Below are 19160 nucleotides of genomic sequence, written 5' to 3' on the forward strand. Positions count from 1 at the left end.
TCATAAATTATTTTTTTAAATAAATAGTTTCAGCAAAAAACGTTTGATTTCATAGGTAGGTACTTTTTATTCAACTGGTGCAATGTATTTTATTTTCTAGATTGTAGTACCTGATGATTTGAAAGATTACATTAACGAATTGCATGAACATTGCTTGAAAGAGCTGGGTTTAACCGAAGGTTCTTCTAATTTCTCATAAATTCAGTTTTTTATTGTTGAATAATTTTTGTTGTAGATGATCATAAAAATTACAACATTCATAATAAGGACCCCAAAATGATGGTAAATACTTTTCTAACTTTCAATAATTATTTCAGTATGAAATAATAAATTAACTTGCAGTGTTATATGAAATGTTTGATGACCACTTCAAAATGGGTAGGTATCTACTTTAATAACAATATTTTTTTGTTATTAGTGTTCTTATTTGTTTTAGATGAATCTTGATGAATCGATTCAATATGATTTTATATTAAGTAGTGTCCATCCTGCCGTAAAACATATTTTACTTCCGGCGTTGGATAAGTGTCATGATATCCCAAGTAAAATCATAAAAAATTAAAGTAGYTGTCAAATTTTTGTTTTAGAAGGAACAATGGAATGTGAAAAAGCTTATAATTTCAACTTGTGTATGTTTAATGCAGATCCTGAGGTAATAACTAATAAATAATTGAAAGAATATAACAGGATACAAACTACAATTACTTATTTCAGAACTGGTTCTTCATCTAACTCATTTCACATTTGCTCTTAATTTTTATGGATTCTGGAATTTCGATACGAATGTTGCATTATCAAAAAGATGTTATTAAAAAGGTACTAACAATAACTAAATTAAATAAATAGTCTGTTGCTTGCATGATTTTTTTTGTGGTTTATATTTTTACTAGTACATATATGTAACAGAGTGAACACAAAGTATAAAACCAATCGTTTTTTGTTTAAACTATTAAATTTACTTTAGAAAAAGAAAACTAAATAATAAATGATAAGATAGATAATCGTTTTTGTAACATATATTTTTTGTTTTTGAGTTGACAGTGATCAGTGGATAATGGTCGAAAAATAACAAAAGTTAGTTACTGCTTGGTCCATCTCAAGCTACCAAAGATCTTTTATTTACAATGGGAATCTCTGCTTCTTCATTGTGAACAACSCACAATTAATGAATAGTGCACAGGATTTTTAGAGAAAAGATTTTTGAACAAAATGAGAAAACTTTATTAAATCTACATTCAGAATACAGTAGATACGCATAAAAATTATAATACACACTATGAGAACAAGCTTCAACTTAGGAAAGCAATTAATATCTATAACWTGATCATGGATCAATTAACTACTAAATTATTGATTTGGTATACATTAACATTACACATATTCTGACATATGTAGAAGGAACAAAGATCCGGACGTCCTAAAAAACAAAAGATTTCCATAAAGCACGTGCCAATAGAACCGAAACAGATTTAGATACGAAATTACAGTGTCTTTATTAGTTTTAATTTTATTACTATTAATAAGGCTCAGGGAGTTCCTAATTGCTTTTACAGTCAATCTTACACGAAGTGTGGTTACTCTGAATCACATTTATTTTGACGAAACAATTTACAGTACGAGTGTTAATTACCCAGAAACATCAAATACAATAATGACTACTGATTATTGAGTTCATAATGTAGTAAAAGCACTCATACTCAAACGTCAGAAGAAACGTCATAGGCCAATTGCGATAATTTTTTTGGTTTTGTCAGGTGTACAAAAGTAAAGCAACCCACAAGGACACATACAAGTAAGACACTTATGTTTAAATTCAAGTTTGCAAAAATATATTCAAGAAAACAAATCGGACGCAGTAGCTACACTTGATGAAAGAAATAAGTGCAATCACTGGCTTTACGAATTGACGATGCTAGGCCTTATGTCTACATGAACATTACTCTACAAGCTGCGGACCGAAATATCGTGGGTCACTTATCACTTATTGCCACTCGTACTCTAAGAGTAGTTCAATCAGTCGATTAGTCCTACAGCTCTATCTAATTATATCAAATAAATTATTAATGATAATCAGATACACGATACATTATTTTATACATGAGTGTGAAAAACAGTCGTTTATTCGTATTGTATCTCAGAAATATTCGCACCGTCCGCGATGATTAAAATTTCATAACATTCTAACAATTATTTATAAAATTTGTAGCGATAAAATTTCCATTTTTGATCTTCATTCTTTGGCCGTGATAAAATTCCGATGCGGACAATCCGAATACTCGAAAGAATTGTCAAGTAAACACGAAAACGTAGAAATCGAAGAAAAGTCACTAAWCAAATTATAGCTAAAGYACACCATCACTACACTCTAGTCCCAGTCACTTTCTTCTTCTTGATACTCTTCTTCTTCGTCGTCAGCGGGACTACGTGTCATTTGACGCGACTTCTTCAACGCTAGGAGCGCCGCCTCTTCCGGGGTTCTCTCTTTACGGAACTCATACACCAAAGGAAAAATGTATTCGATGGCGGCTTGAACGTCAGCCACACTCGGCGCTGTAATCACAAATGCAAATATGTACACTCCAATTAAAAAGTACCATCTCAACCAAAGTACTGTTATGACTTAATTAATATTGGCGACTGTTTTAATGTGGGAAAAACGCTTGTACTCATTTACATTTTTACAAATTGACATGAAAATAACTCAATAATTTATTTCAAATTTAAAACTGTTACTACCTACTATTGTTTTCAATATATAAYTGAATTTTGATTATTTAAATTTACTGTTAGTATTAAGAWTCTAAAGCTAATTAAAATTTATCATCGAAATTCCGGAATCTGCTATCACTTGAAATATTCACGGGAAAATTTTGATTACTATCACTTTGAATTAACGCAACGGTCGAGATCATGACCTCAGTCCCTTATAAGAGACGATATAGAGTTCGACTTGCACGTTTCACAGGTCATTCATTCATTTGAYCCGAGTTTATTTTAATTACTAATAAAAGCAAAGTTTACTTTTTTAAAATTGAATTTTTAATAACACAGAATGCTTTTAGTTYTGGCTACATTCATTCCTTTTAGAAACCAAACTCAAAGCAAATTACATTGTTAATCATTACATTATCTAGACAGCACAGAAGCAGTTCAATAACTAAATTATAAATTAACTAGAATGCCGTTGAAGAAGTTATAAACATATTAACAATAACGTAAAGAACGTCCATATCAATAAATTATAGTGCTATGAGATAATAAATTTTCTTGAAGTAAATCATTTAACCTTAACACGAGTTTAACTTTTTAGAATGAAAATAAAAGCCTTTTAAAACGTACATTATCCACATTCACTTATCGCACGTTTGTGATGTCACACAAATTAAAAAACATAAAAGTGATAAAGTTTCCTTTATTCAGTATTAAACTAATTCCCCAGAAAGTTGAGGAAAGTTTAACAAAATTGCCAAAGTCCCCAAAGAAGCTAATATGTTTTACAATACCAAATTAGGTTTTTTACATTCTCAGGAGAACATTTTTTCCTAAATGATGTTCAGTTTTAATAATATCAGGTTCGTATTAAGTATGCATAATAGAGAAATTTGAAAACTGATTACTGAAAAAATATTTTCGTAATAATGTATTTCTATTACAATGTGTTAATGAATTCCAATTTACCTCAAATCAAATTAATTGACTTTCGGCAAAAAGTATAACAAAATAGATTTTCAAACCATTCCTTATCAGTTTCTCTTATCTACTGCTAATAAAAACAATTGTATGCACAATAAATGTTAATAAAGTGGGCAGATCGTCCATAAAGTATTTATAAATCTTTACTTCTAACAGAAACTTTTTAAATACTAACAAACAAAATTTACTGCTCTCGTGTGTGTCTAAATCTGCAGTAACGTAACGTACTCGTACTGTTGACATGTTTAAAAATATATAAAAAATAGTTTTACAGAGAAAAAAACGCATACATTTTTAACGATTGTCTGACGTGTCTTTCACACTTACCTAGTAAAGAGAAAATTGCGCAAGCAACAATAACAATTTTATTGATTATTATTTATTGTTATGACTACTGTTAAATGTGTAAAATAAATTCTATTACTTAGTTTTTTCTTAAAAAGAAAAATCTGGTGCAGTGATGTAATCTTTACATTGAAAATGAGGACAAACAATTCAAAATTCGATAACAGATTTTATGATTTTTGATTTTATAATAGAAAATCGATCAATAAAGAAATATCTCATCAAATTTTTGAGTCACCGAATAACCTGATGAGTCATTAATCGCAGTAAWTTTTTTTTAATGTAGTAACAGATAGACCACAATGATGTGGAAAATGATTAGCTTGGTATGTATGCACTTAAAACAATAACAATGGCAAATAATTTAGTGTAAGATAATTTGCCTAATAATTTTTTCACTACCTATTTTAAGTTCATTATTTAAAAAAAGTTAGTGAATGCTGTATCTCAAATGTTCCTAATTTACATTCAGAAGCTTTTTTATCAGCAGTAATACATAAATAGCCTTGTTAAATATGTGATATAACTAATCAATATTACCTGTAACAGTAACACTGCCTGTGGAAAATATCTTTAAGGTGGCTTTAGGACTTTGTAGTTTGTACGTGACTCCGGGATGTAATTCAGGTTCATAACTGCAAAAACCCAATAAGAAAAACACTCAAAAATAAGCAAAATCATACTCAGCCTCTTTGTGCCTTTCTGAAAACGAATTAATCTTGATCGCAAACGGCATCGAGCAGGTCCCCAGCACATTAACCACTCTGTAGTTGTTGAAGCGCACCTTAAACCCTAGTTTTTGTAAACAACGAGCGAACCTCCTCGCCGCGATCTTGGCTTGCAGCTCGCTGGTGGCCCCCGTACACGTGACCTTCCCCGAGGACCAGATGCTGGCTGTGGTGTAGGGCCGTCGCAGTTTCATCGTGATCTTGCCATTTTCCTTGCGGTATTCGACGTTGATACCGTTCAGAGCGATTTCGCGTAAGTTCAAGTGGCACCGAACACTAAAACTGCACACCACGTTGTTTATCATGATGTCTATCTCGGGCTCCTCTACCGCACTGTCACCGGCGGCTGCCTCGGTCTGATGTACGGGCTCGGGGGCGTGGACTTCCTCCACCTCGCCGCTGTAGCCGTTGAGGGGTTGGTGAACCAGGCCGTTGCCGTTGGATAGGCCCTCGAGGCTGTTCTTCTGAACWGCGGTGGCCATCATAGTGACAGCCCCCCAACCGGTCCTGAAACAGTCCATTGTTCTCAAAGTGCTTTGAACTGGACCCTGATAGAAGCCCCGAACACCAATTTACGCAATTTAGCGCTTCCCAAACACTTCCAGCCAATTAATATTAAGGACAAGGTACTAAATTAATGACTTGCATGTCATGGAACAAAAATATCTGACACGAGCTAGGGGGTGTTCCCTCAAGGTTCCTACAACTGTAAAAACATGACTTAGTGTTGTGGGTGGGAATATTAATAAAAAACTCCACAAGAAAATAAATATTTATGAAAACAAAATACGAGTTTGTACCTTATAGGATACAGGAAGGAAGTCCTTAAAAGAACAATTTGTGGAAAATCATGAAGGCGTGCTAACTGGTATTTATCTTACCTATCACGAGTTACTGCGATTTGTGCTAAATTTCAGTTTTGTTGATTTGGTCCCTTTTACACGATTCGTGACGAAAATCTTATTTAATGAAATTTTTGCCATTGTGCGAAGCCATGATACACACTCACTACAGATGAAATCGCACTGACGGAACGGCGCTGATGGTTTTTAACTCTTTATTGTTAGGTTTATCATACTGTCAAAAGAGGGTGCTCGAGTGCACAATTTCAAAAATTAGTTTTTAATCGTCACAACTTATTTTCTTTCTCTAAATAAAAATATATTTTGTTTTTAGCTTAATCAAATACTTTTAATTATTGTTTTGTATTTTTTTTTAAAATTTATAAAATATATAATTTCTTGAAACGAAGAAATTTATAGAAAATGGTTTACATCCGAACTATATGTCAAAAAGACGTGGCCAGAAAGTAGCACATGTCAAGTAATATTTATATTTGATATTATAATTTCTGACTACAAAAAAGTTCAAGCAATCTTTATTTAATCAATAGAGAATAACAATTAAAGATTTTTTATAATAATTTCAATTTTCTTCAGCTGTGATACCAGTTCTCATCTAAATGTTGTCGAAACATTTACGCAATTATTCCTAAAATTGTTATTAATTTAAATTACGTCATTTTTTCATAAATTATTGCAAGATGTTGCATTAGCTTACAAATAGTTAAAATGAATAGTTATTAAATCGCAAACTATGGTGTATTGTTAGTTGCATATTATCAGGCGTAGTTAAATAATTAAAAAAAAATTATTCCTAAATTATTTATTATTTTTGTAAAACTAAAATTATTATGCAAATACGTAGTAAGTAAAAAAATGACCTATTAATTTGCATAGTAAAACACTTATCAAGCAGGTAAAAGAGAACAAAACACTGATAAAATATTACAATAACTTAACAAGTTCTAAAATATGGGTTAATTGCAAAACTTAATATAGCCTCCATGAAAGTAAACATAAAATCTACTCATAAATCATTTAACCCGCTATTACTTTAAGACTGTAAATACAAAGTTTATAAACTATATTTAGCTATATTTGGGTAATTACTTATTAATTCAGTAATTATTTTTTTTTAATTTTAAATAATTAAATGTCAAAGTTATTTGTTATAAATGTCACTGGCAAAAACAATAATTTTATTTGTAGGATTTATCTACGTAATCGAATGCCGTCTAATTAGCAAAAATTTCAACAAATTAATTATTGGTAAGAAAATGAAGAAAATATTCTGAAAATACATGTTTCTGTAGATTTAACTGAAGATTGTGTAAACAATTATTACACAAGTATCCATCTACCTTATGGGACAGGATCTTCAGATGCTCGCATCATTTTACTGCGACCTGTCCCATCTTATACCAGAAATTGCACCATTGATATTATTAGACCACAGTACCAAAACAGCTGTGAGGATAAATGTATGACCATCGTGGTGGTCGAATTTTTTAATTATAAAACACTGCAAAGTTGCACCATGAACGGGGGCGTATTTATGGTAAAGTTGGACAATTTTATTAAAACCTAATTACAAAAATAGGTTTCTGGCAGTAAATTATTTGAAGATGTTTGTGCAGACATGGACAGTAATCCAAACCAAACAAAAAGTGAACGGGAACACCAAATGCACGCTTATGTGATTCGTGATAGAAACTTTTCTATTAAAATTGATTTCCAAAATTTTTTTGGGACGATTAAAATAACAGCGACTTCAGGAAAATGTTTGTGCGATGTTTTTTGTGATTCATGAAAATAAAATAAATGTTTACAGTTTTAGGCACTTACGGTAACTGCACTTCAAACGAAATTGTTTGCATATTAGATGGCCAAGTTTTCTGTATTGATAAACTGCTGGAATGTGATGGCAATTTTAATTGTGGTACTCCGAAATTATATGACGAGTATTGTAGCAGTAAGTGAAAACTTATGAAAATAATTTCAATTTTCACAAACTCTTACAGATTTATATGTACAAGAAAACATATTACTGATGATAATATATGGAGTTTGTCTGGTGGCAGTTATGATGTTTTTCCTTATTCAGCTGTTACGTGTTTGTGTGCCAAGTGTAGCCGATCATTTCTTCGTATTTCACGAAAGCGATGAGTACAAATTTGTTTTAACGTCACAATCTTTGCCCCCACTTGAGCCTTACTAACAGTTGGAGGAATGCCAGAAAGGACAAAGAGTTTCGCGATGTTAAAATTTTCTAACTAAAACGAAAAAACAAATAAACAGTCTGTGTAAAAGTCAATTTTTTATTTATGTTTCATCGCCATGATGTGATATAATTAATTTCCATTTGAGCGATGTAGAAGATTTATTCACATCATCTGCTTCACCATTAGGTGTCGGTTTAAGATGCAGCTCTTGCAGAGTTGATGTTTTACACGTCGTCATCTCTTCATACCMCCTTTCTCCTTGATTATTTTGCAACTGTAAGTAAAATCCACCAGTGATTCAAATCTGCAAAGCCAGAGTTAAAACTTACTATATTATCTGCTTTGAGAGTACCTGTAGTAACAGGTGTGCCCTCACAACTAATTGCATAGTCTATAGAAAAACGTGAATCTTCAACAGAGAAAAATTCGTCAGAAGAATGATTAAAAATCAACTCTAATTTCTTTCTGTTGTGAGGAGTCATATTGTCTTCACTACAACAAGTCACATAACTATCTGATTTGTTGTCTTGTTGCTTGTAGCGACTCATTTTAAAACAAATATCAGCCAGACTGTCATGAGCTGTGCTTGTGGTTGGAGCGCTTTTACTCTTTGTTGGAAAATCTACTTTTGGTCTTTCTTCACGATCAGTGTCGTTGTCAAGAAGAACGGTTTCCGCACTGTRGCTTGCACAGTCCACTGTTAAACAATCAAATTTTTGGATATTTTTTGGTGATGGAGGATGTTTAGAAAGATGCTGAGTGTTGTCTTGTTCTCGGTTTAACATTTCTTGTCTTTTTATTTGAAGATATTTGCTCAATATTGTTTTCACAAGTTGATCTTTTTGCTCTCGATCTTCCACACTGGAAAGCTTGTTAGAAAGTTCCGGTTCTTTAGAATCACTCTGTATCTTCTCTAAATATGCCTGGGATAGAAGCATGTTATTGTTAGGRGTTTTATTTTGTAATTCTGCCTCAGGATTCAACACGAAGAAAGAAGACGTCCGATATGTAACAGAAACTTCGTGTTGAGCAGTCAACATTTTAGATGTAGACTGAAGTTGCTTTGAGGCATGTTTCGGAACTTTGGTAGTTTTAGAACTGCTACGCAAACTTGTCGAATCATCAGACTCATCGTTTTTTGTTAAACAAATAAAACAGTTGAGAAAACTGGATTTTTTCGGTTTATTCTTCTTTTTCTGCTTTAATTTTTTTCTTGCCATGAAATAATGGAATTTTACATTTGACACTTTCAAATTGCCACTTTTTTGACATTACAAGTTACAAGAAGACGACGAAGATAAGCAGCAGGTGTGTGGTCTCCTTTAGCTTCAAATGTCTAAAAAAAATTCTCAAATGTCAAAGATATGTCACTGTCGGTTAAAAATTATAAAATATCGGTTTTATATGAATAAATAAACGTTCTTCGTGTAAGAGTACGTATATAATCGATGTAGAAGAGATATGTAAATAGCGACATGTTCCTTTTAACGTTACTTGTCTTGATATTTTCTCCCTTTGGTGTCATAACCTCAAAACCGGATAAATTCACCGAAGAACTTTTAATAAAACCTCTATACAGCGATCAATTGTACGTCCATTTCCACTTTGCAACAAAGTGGGATACGAATCRGGAACAGGAGACATGTAAATTACCCAATATTTGTGTAAATTTAATTCGCAGTTATGTTAATTGCAGTCAGACACACTCATATCTTTCCTCGTGCCCTCGGCGAAATAATCGAAAGGTACAATGTACAGGAGCTCCACGTGTCATTAACTGGAGGTTTGTGGCGATATGAAACTTGGGGTTATCCGATCTTAGACGCTGCACCTGGGGCTGAAGTATGGGCTTGGTTTAAGGAGAATACAGAAGATGTAGACCAGAATTGGAAGTTATTGGCGAGTTCTTTGTCTGGTTTGTTGTGCGCGAGTTTGAATTTTATAGACAAAGCAAATAGTATTAGTCCTGAATATACTTTTAAACCTAAAGGGGTATTTTCAGGCGCTAATTTAAATTCATCATTTGTTAGGTAATTATTGACGATGCAAGTGAAACTATTGTATTAACATGTGTGTTTTGTTGTAGATACTCGAGTCTCCCGCGTGAGATTGTCTGTACTGAAAATCTGACACCCTGGAAGAAGCTGTTACCTTGTGAATCAAAAAGTGGCTTAGCGTCACTTCTAAACTCAGGTTATATTCACAACACGCGTTATCATTCAATCGCTATACATATGCGTCCGGTTTGTCGCGACAGTTCTTGCGAAGTCGCTTCTTTAGAGTTGCAACAATCAGTATCACTAGTTTATGATTATTTAATTTTGGGTACGAAAAACTGGTCATTTAGGAAAATATTCGGTCAGGGATTGATGGGCCGGTGCCCTTTGGCCGAAAGTAGCACAATATTCGTGGATACCACCAGTAATTCTAGTGTTCCATTTCAATTATCCCCAAGTCCTGACGATTACGTGACATCAATTCGCGGAGGCCATGTCAACACTTTTGCTAAATACGTCGTGAAGCCGTACGCGATGAGTCTTAACGCGAATTTTTTAGGCAAAGAAAGTGTATTACTAAACTCGCCCCCGTCTCTCCACGCCAATCAATACATCACGGGCTATGGCCAGGAGAGAGGAGGAATTGTCACGAAAATTTATAACAACCATTGGAGCAARTTGGACGTGGTGGTCCTCCAGAACATTCCATGGTACGTCCCTATATACCTCCACACGTTAAAAATCGAAGTTGACGGGGTCAAAACCGAACCGTTGAAACTTCGGTACATTCCCGGTCGACAGAGGGAGCGTCCTTACCACCTCGAGATCTTGCTAAAGTTGCCGGCGCGTTCCGTAACGTCAGTTTCCGTTGATTTCGATTACGTATTTTTAAAGTGGCAGGAGTATCCCCCCGACGCCAACCACGGGTTTTACATTGGCTCAGCTATTGTTTCGGCTAACTTACCCTTAGCGAGGAATTTTACCGGCTTGCCACAAGACGCCTCAACGATAGCTGATAGTTTCAACGCGTCGAGGAGTGGTTACTTGGTGCAAGTTCGCACGGAAAATATGGTGATCACACTACCGACGCCCGATTTTAGTATGCCTTATAACGTAATTTGCTTAGCGTGCACTGTAGTTGCTTTAGCGTTCGGACCGTTGCATAACATCACGACGAAAAGACTTGTCTTGACGGTCAAAGACAATGAGAAACTTATCGTCAAGATTAAAAATAAAATCATGAAGGTTTTTACCGAAAGGAGAGGAAGTGAAGAGAAACAAAGTGTTCAGTAATTGTGAATTTTTATTAGTGTATTTTTTTTCACATCCAAAGACTAGTTTTTATAAAAATAAACAAAAAAAGTGGAATTGTGTTTTCATCACTTGACCCTTGATTCAGTCAAAAAAGGGATTACTGAGACCGGTGACTAGTAGTGTTAGTTGTAAAATTATTATTATAACGCGACTCATTTATACTACAAATAATTATTTATAAAGTGAGACAATTTAAAGACAGTCTAATACTGGCAAGTACCATGCGTACAACTAAATTTTTGATTAAAGTGGCTTTACTACTCCAAAGTAGGTCACAAATTTGATATTTTAATTTGGTAACATTGACTACCAGATTCATGGCCGTCATGTAATATATCCTAATGTAGCACCATATCATCTATCTTTTGTCCTTACATTATTCAATATTGCCAACATTCAAAGTCACAAAAGACTTTATTCACAAATTTTATTGAATATATAAATACTTCGAATTGCATTTTTTACTTTAACTTTTTGCAATGTTTTGCATGGAAAAAACCAACATTATGAATTGTTTCTCATTTGCAAATGTCCAAAAGCTCGTCACAAGAGGCCATCCTATAGAATGAAAAATGCAACATTTCATCAATTGTATGTTAAAGTTGGGAACACATTCTAATACGACTGAACGGTTTGTTATTTTGRTGACTCACTTTTTACCCAAACGAGGAACTTATTAACAAATTAGTTTTTACTTATTWTGTTAGAGTTTTCGTTAATAAACTCCTTATTGGCCCTCCCTACCACCTGCACCAATCACAATTTTGACTCGTCTTAACAATACACAATGGCAAAAATGACTACTAAGAGACCTAACCAACTAGAACGCAGGGAAGCCGTGCTGCCTTTMCCTTCCTTACTCTCCTCTGCAATTTGTGGATTTGCTTCTGAGGTGCAAATGTCACCACAGTCCTCATTCTCACATATATCACACAAAGTTGACATTCTACTTCGGTAAAACTGTCTCGCCCGTCTCGCTAAAAACAACATAAATGAACACAAAAATTTTAAATTTGATTTTAACTTACAACTGTCGTAATAATCAAAAATTAAAACCGAGACAGGTTTCTGGTTTGCGACTTTATGTGTCCTAAATGCAGACACTGTCGGACAGTATTCGTATAAACTTGTAACATTGTTGAAGTAGAGGATAACCTTAGTCAAGCCATTACGCATTTCGACTTTTTGAACATTTTGCGACACTTCTAGGCTTGGTAGAGAGTCAACATCGGCAGTGAAACCCGACGGGAGGTTGACTTCCATCACTGCCATGTTGCTTTCTGGAGTTTCACTCAAATTTCGACTTACAAATCTGCAATTTTTGGGTCATTCAAATCTAGATTAAAATTTTTGATACTCACCCTGTGCAAATCGACACTTGTAAGTGGTCCTTATTCGAATTTTTATCCACTTGTGGATCCAGAGTAAACATGGGCCAAGGCCCGGTTACATTCATATTATACTGATACGAAACCCTAAAAACAGCCAAACCCTTTCCCTGGGCTGTCACATTAACTTCACGTATGTTTTTCGGTAAKTCAAGTTTTTGAAGAATCATTGCATTATTCTTATTAACATTAAAATTGTGTCGTTGGTCTTTGTCGTAAGTGAATTCAACTTGCATATTAACATTAGTTGCTAACTTCAGGACTAGTTTATAAATTGCGTAAAGTCCCACGAAAGTGTCTTGGGATGAAGTGAAACCCCCGAGACTGTTCTGTTGGTCTAGTAGCCAATTCAGGACAGGAATTGCGTCTTCGAAATAATTAGCTTCAAGGAAAGTTAAAAGACCATAAGCCGAAGTTTCGATATCGATCGATCGCGGCAGTTTGTTCCAGGGATTTTTAATCTCATTGCTTGGGATGTCTTTGGACCACCATTTTAAGTTCCCTCTGCTTTTTGAACGAAGATCAAGCAAGTTGAAAGCGCTTTGTTTGGAAGGGTGACGAGCTAGTTGAAGTGTGTAGCTACAAAGGGCTATAGTGTGGATTGATTCTTGTTCAGAAATGTATCTAGCAATGTAATCCAATCCTTTATTAATTGTGTTACTGTATGTGGATGCATATTTCTGAAAAAAAAACAACTCATTTTCGATTTTTGTGTTTTTTGGAAAAAATACCTGATTTTCGATAAAGGCCAAAAGAGTAAAAGCCGTCAAAGCTAAACTGTTTCCTTCCCGACTTTGAATCTCTTTATAAACAACAGATCCAACTTCAACAAAACTTCCATTCCGGCCTTGAATATTCGCCAGCCATTCTAGACAACCTTCAATGATCTTTTCATCGACGTAAATATGATTTTTCGCTTGTTTTAGAGTAAGTGCTACATAAGCTGTAATCCTGCAAAAAATATTATTAGAAATTTATTTCGAAATAATTTATGTAAAATACCAAACACTGCTTTTCTCATCTCTCATTCCAAAAGCACTAAACGATCCATCTTTACGTTTGTAACTCAACTGTTGTTGATAACCCTTTTCAAGCAAATCCATAGCTTCGTTTTGGATAGTAGGAGTCATTTGTCTCGTGTAGCGCAGATATTGCAAAATTATTAAATTAGGCATGAGATGAATCAAATTTTGTTCACCACATCCTGTTGGAAGTCTTATCAAATTTTCAAGGTGGACCATAGTCGGGCCGAGAAGATCACCAACAGCTGAAACCTCGATTTTTTCAGAACCAGTCACCATGTTTTGAGGGATGGTGAAATTGATTGTTTTTTTGTAATTGGGGTTGTTGCGTAAATCGATGAGAACGGTTTTTGTGTAAAATTCAGTCTCCCCTTCAGTCTGAAAATACAAAAGTTAGGAAAAAATCGCACAACTGCACGACTTATTACTGTGACTTGAAGATATTTAATTGCAACATCTTGGCTTTTTGGACTATTTGCTGTAACTTTTATTTCGATTGTGTCTTGTTTTAAMGGCCTTATCATGAATGATACTGAACTGCCGCTGTTTCGTTTAATGTTAATTTTTTTGCGTCTGTACAACTCAATTTCTGGAATTTCAAACGTTAGTTTCGACCAATCAAAATGAAGACTTACTTCTGGTCGAATTAATATTATTAGAAATTTCAGCGAACTCAAATTTCTGTTCAGGATTGTGAAGTGTGACTTCAGCATTGACATCCTTATCCATATAATTGTAAACAACCACTGGCACAGCTAAAATCTCTCGCRGTTGTACCGAAAACGGCAAATCAAGAGTCACGACGAAACTTTTGGAAACTTTGACTTTTTTAGGAGTTGTGCTCAATCCTAGCCCATGAATAGGATCTAAAGAAAATCCAGTAACGACCCAAGTGTTTAGAGAACTTGGTATTTTTCGGCGAATTGAAGTTTTGCCTTCGTAACCCGACGAGAAGTTGGTGAAAAGCCACGTGTCGGCGATTTCTTCAGTCAAGTAAACTTTAGGTTTGTTCCAAACAGGTTTAGGAATTCGGCTGAAAGCGTAAGGACCTGCAAGGGGTGGCCGAGTGACTGTGTGGAGAGGTAAGCCGAAGCCTCGGTCAGGTTTGACAGTGCTAGTGCCGTAGAAAACTGGGCGTAAATAAATATCTTCCACTGAAAGGAAAAGAATTAATCAATTTTTTTTTATAATAATTGTTATTACAAGTCGGTTGGTGTCTATTGACATGAGAGTTGGTCAATAAGTCGGCTCCAGAACTCTATAAAAGACAAAAAATAGTCGATTTTAATTTTTGAGAATTAGAAATAGTTACATAGATGGCACTGTGGGGGTTGGCTGCTCCAGGTTTCCAAAAGAAGTGATATTTGCTATCGTGCATGATCATTGAATAGGGTGATTGTTGGGCCGGGTCGTATTTTTTCAACTCTTCTGCCACTTCACTGTGCGTTATATCAAAACCTGGTCTRATTTTGATTGCGTTTTGGTCAACTGCCATTATAGCAACGTACGAATTGGGTTGGGCCCTGATAGCTATATCGATATCAAGTTCAGGTTCAGTTTCCACCGGGTTGACTTGAATTTCCATCTAAAATTTCAATTTTATTTCAAAAATTGCATTTTGAAATTCCCGTACGTAGTTTTGCAAAAGTCCGTCAACTTCAATATCAAGAGCATCTCCTATTAATTCTCCATCGTCACGCACGTAAGACACTATGAGGTGGGCAACCGGTACCATAGCACGTGTTGCAGTGAAGTGAAACCGATATTCGTGCATGTTGTCAACTTGGAAGGTGTTGGCATTAAGGACATCGCCTCGTCCCATTAGGACGTAGCTGATGTATCTTAAACGTTCAGTGCAGTTCACTAAAATCTCGACATCGAGGTTGACGATAGGTCTCTCAGTCTCAAGTGACACTTGAAGGAAGGTGTTACTGTAGGAAACTGCAGCAGGAATTGGCGAAATGCGTTCTTTGAGATCCTGGTATTGGGCCTAAAACATTATTGAAGATTTGTAATTAGGTCAGCACATTTTTCATTAGTTTTGGAAGTTTAGGTTTTAAAAACAACAAAGACAATTTTTCAGAAAAATTCTACTGAGCTTCATTGTTTTATGAATCATTGGAAATCAAAAAATATAGTTGTGTTGTTGGCGGTTTCCAGATAGAAACAGTATGTATTAAAACAAAAAAATGGTAAAAAAGTAAAGGTATTAAAAAAATGTAATTTGATCACTTGGAATACTTGGAAAAAATTGTACCTCGATTCTGAGAGCAGTAGTGTTTGTAACATTCATCGGAGTATAATACTCCAATTTAACAACACCATTTTTATCCAACTTGTATTTCTCGGTAACGTAGACCTCATCAGCTCGTGAATAACCGTATCTGACAGTAATTTCCTTATTTTCTGATCTTAGGGGAGTCCCATCATGATTTGAAACCTTGACCTACAATTTCATTTAATAATCATTTGAAAAAGAAACTTACGGGAACTTTATTACATAAGCGGTATATTTCAGACCCGGTTTGAAATAATCAGCTGTTTTAATTAGATCCATTTTATAATTATATTTATGCAAATGGACTTCGACTGAATTGTTTTGTCGGCGCCCCGTTGAAGCTTCCTCAACAGTTACATCAACCATGACGACTCTTTCGTATTCATCAGTGAGTTTGAGTTCTTTGACAATGTCGAATTCAACAGTAGCCGAACCTTCGATTGGGATTACTTTCCGGATTGGGTTTTGGAAAATAGGTTGAATGACTCCGGAGAAAATTGTCGGATAAACGGTCACGGTGGCCTCTCCTTTGACTTTTTTCCCATAATTGTATCTACGATTTGCTAATTAAACAACAGTTTCATTATTAAAATGTCGTTTTACTGGGTCTGAATATTTGCAACAAGGATGTTTTCCTTGAACGTCATGTGTTTGGGCACTTGAATGTTTACAATGAATTTTGGTAAAATATATTCGGCGACTTCTATTGATTTGCTGAATGTTTGTCCGTGGATTTTGACTGAAATATTCCAGTTGCCCAAAACTGGACTCTCGCTCAATTTCACTTCTCCAGTGAAGACTCCTCGCAAAGCTTGGATCCCTTTCCATTCCTTAATCCTATTCCCTTGTCCGTCCTGACAAAATAACTTGAGTAATAATCAACAACGGGAAGTAAAACAAACCGTCACAAAAATGTGAAGTAGTTCATTCCGGACTTCCGCCGCCGGTTTCAACTGCGAGTTGAGTACAACAGCCCGGAACAGAACTTTTGATCCGGGTTTGTAAACCGCTCTATCGGTTTGAATAAACACCGAGTAGCTTTTTTCCACAAACTCCACTGGATAGTCGGAATAAAAATCAACCCCGCCTTTTCCGGACACTACTAATTTATAGTCCCCGTAGTCCACGTCCCCGACTTCCAACCGGAGGATTCTTGAAGTGTAGGGTTGAACTTCTACCCGATCGTCGCTTGTGTAGATCGAACCGTTAGGGGAAATACCTTGAAGAGTTGCTCTGACTGTCGTAGGCTCAGATGTTTGTTGGATTGAAATGGCAACGTGGTATTCGCTGTTGGGGCGGACCGCTCTTGGCCCCACGACCTTGTAAAACCTACACGAAATCCCCAAAAATTTATTTACTTTCTAACTTGATTTTGTCAATAAATTAAACTAGTGAAAGTATTGGCAATTATACCATTAATGGACCAGTTGCAGGAATTTTCAAGAAGTGATTGTTAATATGCATTGAAGGAAAAAATTCGAGAAAATTGTAACAGGAGTTACTTTCACGTGTCTGAGAATTTGTTTCGTTAATTTTTATTTTCGTGTAGGTAAGTTGCTAGAACAGGTCTGATTTTGTGGTGTGGCTACATTTTTTAATCATTGTTAACACTTGAGGAATTTAAACAATCAGTTCAATGGACGATATCAGTACGGAAATAGCCATAATTTTTATTTACAATAGCTTGTCTTTATGCATTCGTGTTTAATATATACTTAATAACTAGGTTATTTATATTATAATAACTGCCATTAACATATTAGCGCTTCGWAGTGGATTAAAAACGTGTTATTAGAATGAGCAAAAAACAAAAATTATGGGGAAATAAAAATCACTCATGCAGAAACACTTGTTATTTGATGACTTGAAATTTAGTTTCACTTCTTTATAAGACCTTTCTATTTTTTGTAAATGTCAACAGAACCAGAAAAATGTTCAAAATAATGTTTAACAGGTTCTTTGTTACGGAACATGTGGGCTTAGTATTTCGCTCACGCACTTTTTACATCACTAGATGTAACACGTGTGTACCTATATGGAAAGTGAAACTGAAGTATGTTATAACGAAAGGAAATTTCTGTTTAATTTTCACTCTTCAGATGATGTGCGARTTCTTATAAGGACTTTCGGTCCTATACATATACAATGTTGCAGTTTTTGTCGAAACAACGGAAAATACCAAATTATTTCAATAAAAATTGTCCTTGATTGTTGACAGTTTTTATCCAATTATGTATTAAGATCAAGATCGTGTTATTGTTTAGTCAATGACTGTTTTAACTTCTACTTTTATTGAATAATAATAAAAGCGAGAAACCTTGAAATGCATACAGCGATGTTATTTTACATTTATTAGCGACACTAATTAGGGAATAAAAAAAATTCTCATACACCTAGATTTTCATTATTGTATTTAAATGTTTCGCAGAAAATCCTTATAACTTTACTATTATAATTCAAATATTAGTTCGAGTTCGGTCTAAACAAACTTTAATCTGACATCATCGAGCGGTTTAATAGAAACGGTATTTCAGTTTTTTGTCGTTAAATAAAATTTGTGACCTCTTACCCTTGACACCTGACGTGGGCGATGAAAAAAACAAAAATCACAATTTTCCACATCACAATTTAATTAAAATATCACAATCACAAAGTCATCTTCATTTTCAAWCTACACTTTTTCAGTAGTGATTTTTGTGTTTGTTGTTTTCTTCTAGTTTGGTATTTTTCTAATGTAAAAATCGCAGTTGTGTCTCGGTGCTAATGGTATTGCGAACTGCACTTGGCAGTGTTGATTCATGGTGTGGCCCCCAGCCCACCTTGTTCTCTTGCTGACCAATCTCTCCGTTTCCTGCGATCACCTCGTGGATTAACTGAATGTTCTTGGCATTGCTTTGTTTACATTGCGACGTCGTGTTTGCGATTGCAGGAATTGGTATAAACGAGTGATATTCCTAGTATGACAGAGTTTCATTCCTGACGTTGCGCTGAAGTCTCCGATAATTGACTCATTATAAAACGCGTTCAAATTAAATCATTCCTATGTTTACTTTCAGAATTAATAGAAGTGGGTTAAACTGCAAGAGGAAAGTTTTGTTTCTTTATTGTCGGTGGTCTTTCAAATAAGATGGCTTATTGTTTGTTTTTCTGAAAGAAAGTGTTATAAATGATTTGTGGTTTTATTATTAGCATAGAGAGATTTTCACAAGCTTTAAAAATGTCARCGCGATGATAGTAAAAGTCGCAAACAACATGCAAATAAAAATCAGGGTTTTCGCATTTCTGTTGCCATAAATGGTCGGTATTTCTTGTCGGAGCAGTAACGTTGACG

The 19160-nt window shown here is 34.8% G+C and overlaps 6 protein-coding genes across 9 annotated transcripts in view; 3 read left to right on the forward strand and 3 right to left on the reverse strand.

Annotated features, from left to right (window-relative positions):
• LOC123013937 overlaps positions 1 to 857 on the forward strand; it is a gene marked incomplete at its 5' end in the record, with an annotated part of 1791 nt that extends 934 nt beyond the window's left edge. The window contains 6 exons of the mRNA XM_044412813.1: positions 101 to 179; positions 236 to 282; positions 343 to 378; positions 437 to 542; positions 588 to 652; positions 715 to 857. Coding sequence (XP_044268748.1) covers positions 101 to 179; positions 236 to 282; positions 343 to 378; positions 437 to 542; positions 588 to 652; positions 715 to 732 — 351 coding nt within the window. The remainder of the gene's footprint in view (positions 1 to 100; positions 180 to 235; positions 283 to 342; positions 379 to 436; positions 543 to 587; positions 653 to 714) is intronic.
• Positions 858 to 1197: 340 nt separating this feature from the next.
• LOC123012637 (TATA box-binding protein-like 1) lies at positions 1198 to 5799 on the reverse strand. The gene is made up of 4 exons (XM_044410677.1): positions 5648 to 5799; positions 4722 to 5273; positions 4579 to 4673; positions 1198 to 2550 (listed from the first exon to the last, which is right to left on the reverse strand). Exons 2-4 carry the CDS (start codon positions 5249 to 5251, stop codon positions 2366 to 2368), a joined length of 810 nt encoding a protein of 269 aa, XP_044266612.1. The 5' UTR covers positions 5252 to 5273; positions 5648 to 5799; the 3' UTR covers positions 1198 to 2365.
• A 786-nt stretch (positions 5800 to 6585) lies between these two features.
• On the forward strand, positions 6586 to 7916 carry LOC123013760. Of its 2 annotated transcripts, XM_044412521.1 has the most exons (6): positions 6586 to 6710; positions 6818 to 6877; positions 6922 to 7166; positions 7209 to 7389; positions 7440 to 7580; positions 7630 to 7916. In XM_044412521.1, exons 3-6 carry the CDS (start codon positions 7092 to 7094, stop codon positions 7824 to 7826), a joined length of 594 nt encoding a protein of 197 aa, XP_044268456.1. In that variant the 5' UTR covers positions 6586 to 6710; positions 6818 to 6877; positions 6922 to 7091; the 3' UTR covers positions 7827 to 7916. The 2 variants fall into 2 exon arrangements, with proteins under 2 accessions (XP_044268456.1, XP_044268455.1); XM_044412520.1 differs by lacking the exon at positions 6586 to 6710 and having other exon boundaries at positions 6763 to 6877.
• A 1-nt stretch (position 7917) lies between these two features.
• Positions 7918 to 9369, reverse strand: LOC123013758. Of its 2 annotated transcripts, none has more exons than XM_044412518.1 (2): positions 8160 to 9364; positions 7918 to 8104 (listed from the first exon to the last, which is right to left on the reverse strand). In XM_044412518.1, the coding sequence occupies exons 1-2, from the start codon at positions 9048 to 9050 to the stop codon at positions 7931 to 7933; spliced, it is 1065 nt and encodes a 354-aa protein (XP_044268453.1). In that variant the 5' UTR covers positions 9051 to 9364; the 3' UTR covers positions 7918 to 7930. The 2 variants fall into 2 exon arrangements, with proteins under 2 accessions (XP_044268453.1, XP_044268454.1); XM_044412519.1 differs by having other exon boundaries at positions 7964 to 8134; positions 8183 to 9369.
• LOC123013756 (GPI transamidase component PIG-T) lies at positions 9150 to 11192 on the forward strand. The gene is made up of 3 exons (XM_044412516.1): positions 9150 to 9474; positions 9527 to 9860; positions 9917 to 11192. Exons 1-3 carry the CDS (start codon positions 9306 to 9308, stop codon positions 11118 to 11120), a joined length of 1707 nt encoding a protein of 568 aa, XP_044268451.1. The 5' UTR covers positions 9150 to 9305; the 3' UTR covers positions 11121 to 11192.
• Positions 11113 to 18721, reverse strand: LOC123013754 (CD109 antigen-like). 2 transcript variants are annotated; one of them, XM_044412514.1, is made up of 15 exons: positions 18399 to 18718; positions 16732 to 17158; positions 16433 to 16683; positions 16052 to 16382; positions 15809 to 15997; positions 15185 to 15541; positions 14864 to 15136; positions 14755 to 14809; positions 14187 to 14705; positions 13980 to 14140; positions 13532 to 13929; positions 13261 to 13480; positions 12503 to 13209; positions 12170 to 12453; positions 11113 to 12118 (listed from the first exon to the last, which is right to left on the reverse strand). In XM_044412514.1, the coding sequence occupies exons 1-15, from the start codon at positions 18449 to 18451 to the stop codon at positions 11916 to 11918; spliced, it is 4428 nt and encodes a 1475-aa protein (XP_044268449.1). In that variant the 5' UTR covers positions 18452 to 18718; the 3' UTR covers positions 11113 to 11915. The 2 variants fall into 2 exon arrangements, with proteins under 2 accessions (XP_044268449.1, XP_044268448.1); XM_044412513.1 differs by having other exon boundaries at positions 12503 to 13480; positions 18399 to 18721.
• Positions 18722 to 19160: the final 439 nt, after the last annotated feature.

Source organism: Tribolium madens, unplaced genomic scaffold, assembly GCF_015345945.1.
Source record: "Tribolium madens isolate multiple individuals breed KSU strain unplaced genomic scaffold, Tmad_KSU_1.1 Scaffold_96;HRSCAF=242;Tcas5.2_LG5, whole genome shotgun sequence".
NCBI lineage: Eukaryota > Metazoa > Arthropoda > Insecta > Coleoptera > Tenebrionidae > Tribolium > Tribolium madens.